At 47.6% G+C, this 779-nt stretch overlaps 1 protein-coding gene across 1 annotated transcript in view; it reads left to right on the top strand.

Annotated features, from left to right (window-relative positions):
- Positions 1–341: 341 nt before the first annotated feature.
- hacd4 (3-hydroxyacyl-CoA dehydratase 4) overlaps positions 342–779 on the top strand; it is a 23,096-nt gene continuing 22,658 nt past the window's right edge. Inside the window, exon 1 of the mRNA XM_080741931.1 lies at positions 342–541. Within this exon, the coding sequence (XP_080598057.1) occupies positions 537–541 (5 nt within the window). The 5' untranslated portion in view covers positions 342–536. The remainder of the gene's footprint in view (positions 542–779) is intronic.

The following is a 779-nucleotide window of genomic DNA, read 5'->3' as shown; positions in this document are numbered from 1 at the left end:
ATTTAAAAAAAGAAGTTAGATAATAATTAAAAATCATATGGGGGACCGGGGACGGCGGGGAGTCCCGAGGTCCCGAGTCTCCCGACCCACAGGTTGAGAACCCCTGCCCAAAACGACAGTGGAGGAGTCGGCTCGACTACCTCCACCTCCACCTCCAGGGCTCCAGGCTCCCAGTGAGGAGCTCCTCTACACCCCGGACAGACACGCCTCCACTCGGATAGCTGCGTGTCTCTGCTCCGTCCCCCGTCCAACTGTCTCTCTGTCTGTCTGCGTCTGAGACGCGGAGCATACGGATCGGGTGATACAAGATAGCAACCGCAACGGCTATTGTATTTGTGTGATGCCTCGTTCATTCACCCAGTTAACCGTCAAAAGAAGACAAGTCAAGTTTCCCTTTAGTTTTGAGTTGAACGTCAGATGTTGGCGAATGAATGGAGGACGACCACTTGTTTCTTGGAGTTAACACCATGCTGTGATAAAGAACAGAAGAGGAATTTACTGCTCGAGTCTCGTCGTGATTTCACTCTGAAATAAAAATGAGGTAAGGAAGGGTTTTGGAGTTGCTTTTGGGACGTGCAGTGCTTTGGAAATGTAGCCTTAGTACCTTGATGATAGCCTAGAGCTAATGTGTTGTTAGTTTACAACAACAATGAGTTGTTTATGAAACTGTCATCTCATCTATAACAACAACGCAGGTATAGAAAGTGTTAAATGTAAAGTAATGTTGCAACGTTTCCCCGAAGTGAAAGGAAAGGAATGTTTTAGGGCGTGGTGGTGGC

Source organism: Nannobrachium achirus, assembly GCF_963921795.1.
Source record: "Nannobrachium achirus genome assembly, chromosome: 14".
NCBI classification, from domain to species: domain Eukaryota; kingdom Metazoa; phylum Chordata; class Actinopteri; order Myctophiformes; family Myctophidae; genus Nannobrachium; species Nannobrachium achirus.
Note: the sequence above shows the minus strand (reverse complement) of the source record. Positions and strands in the feature narration are given on the sequence as shown.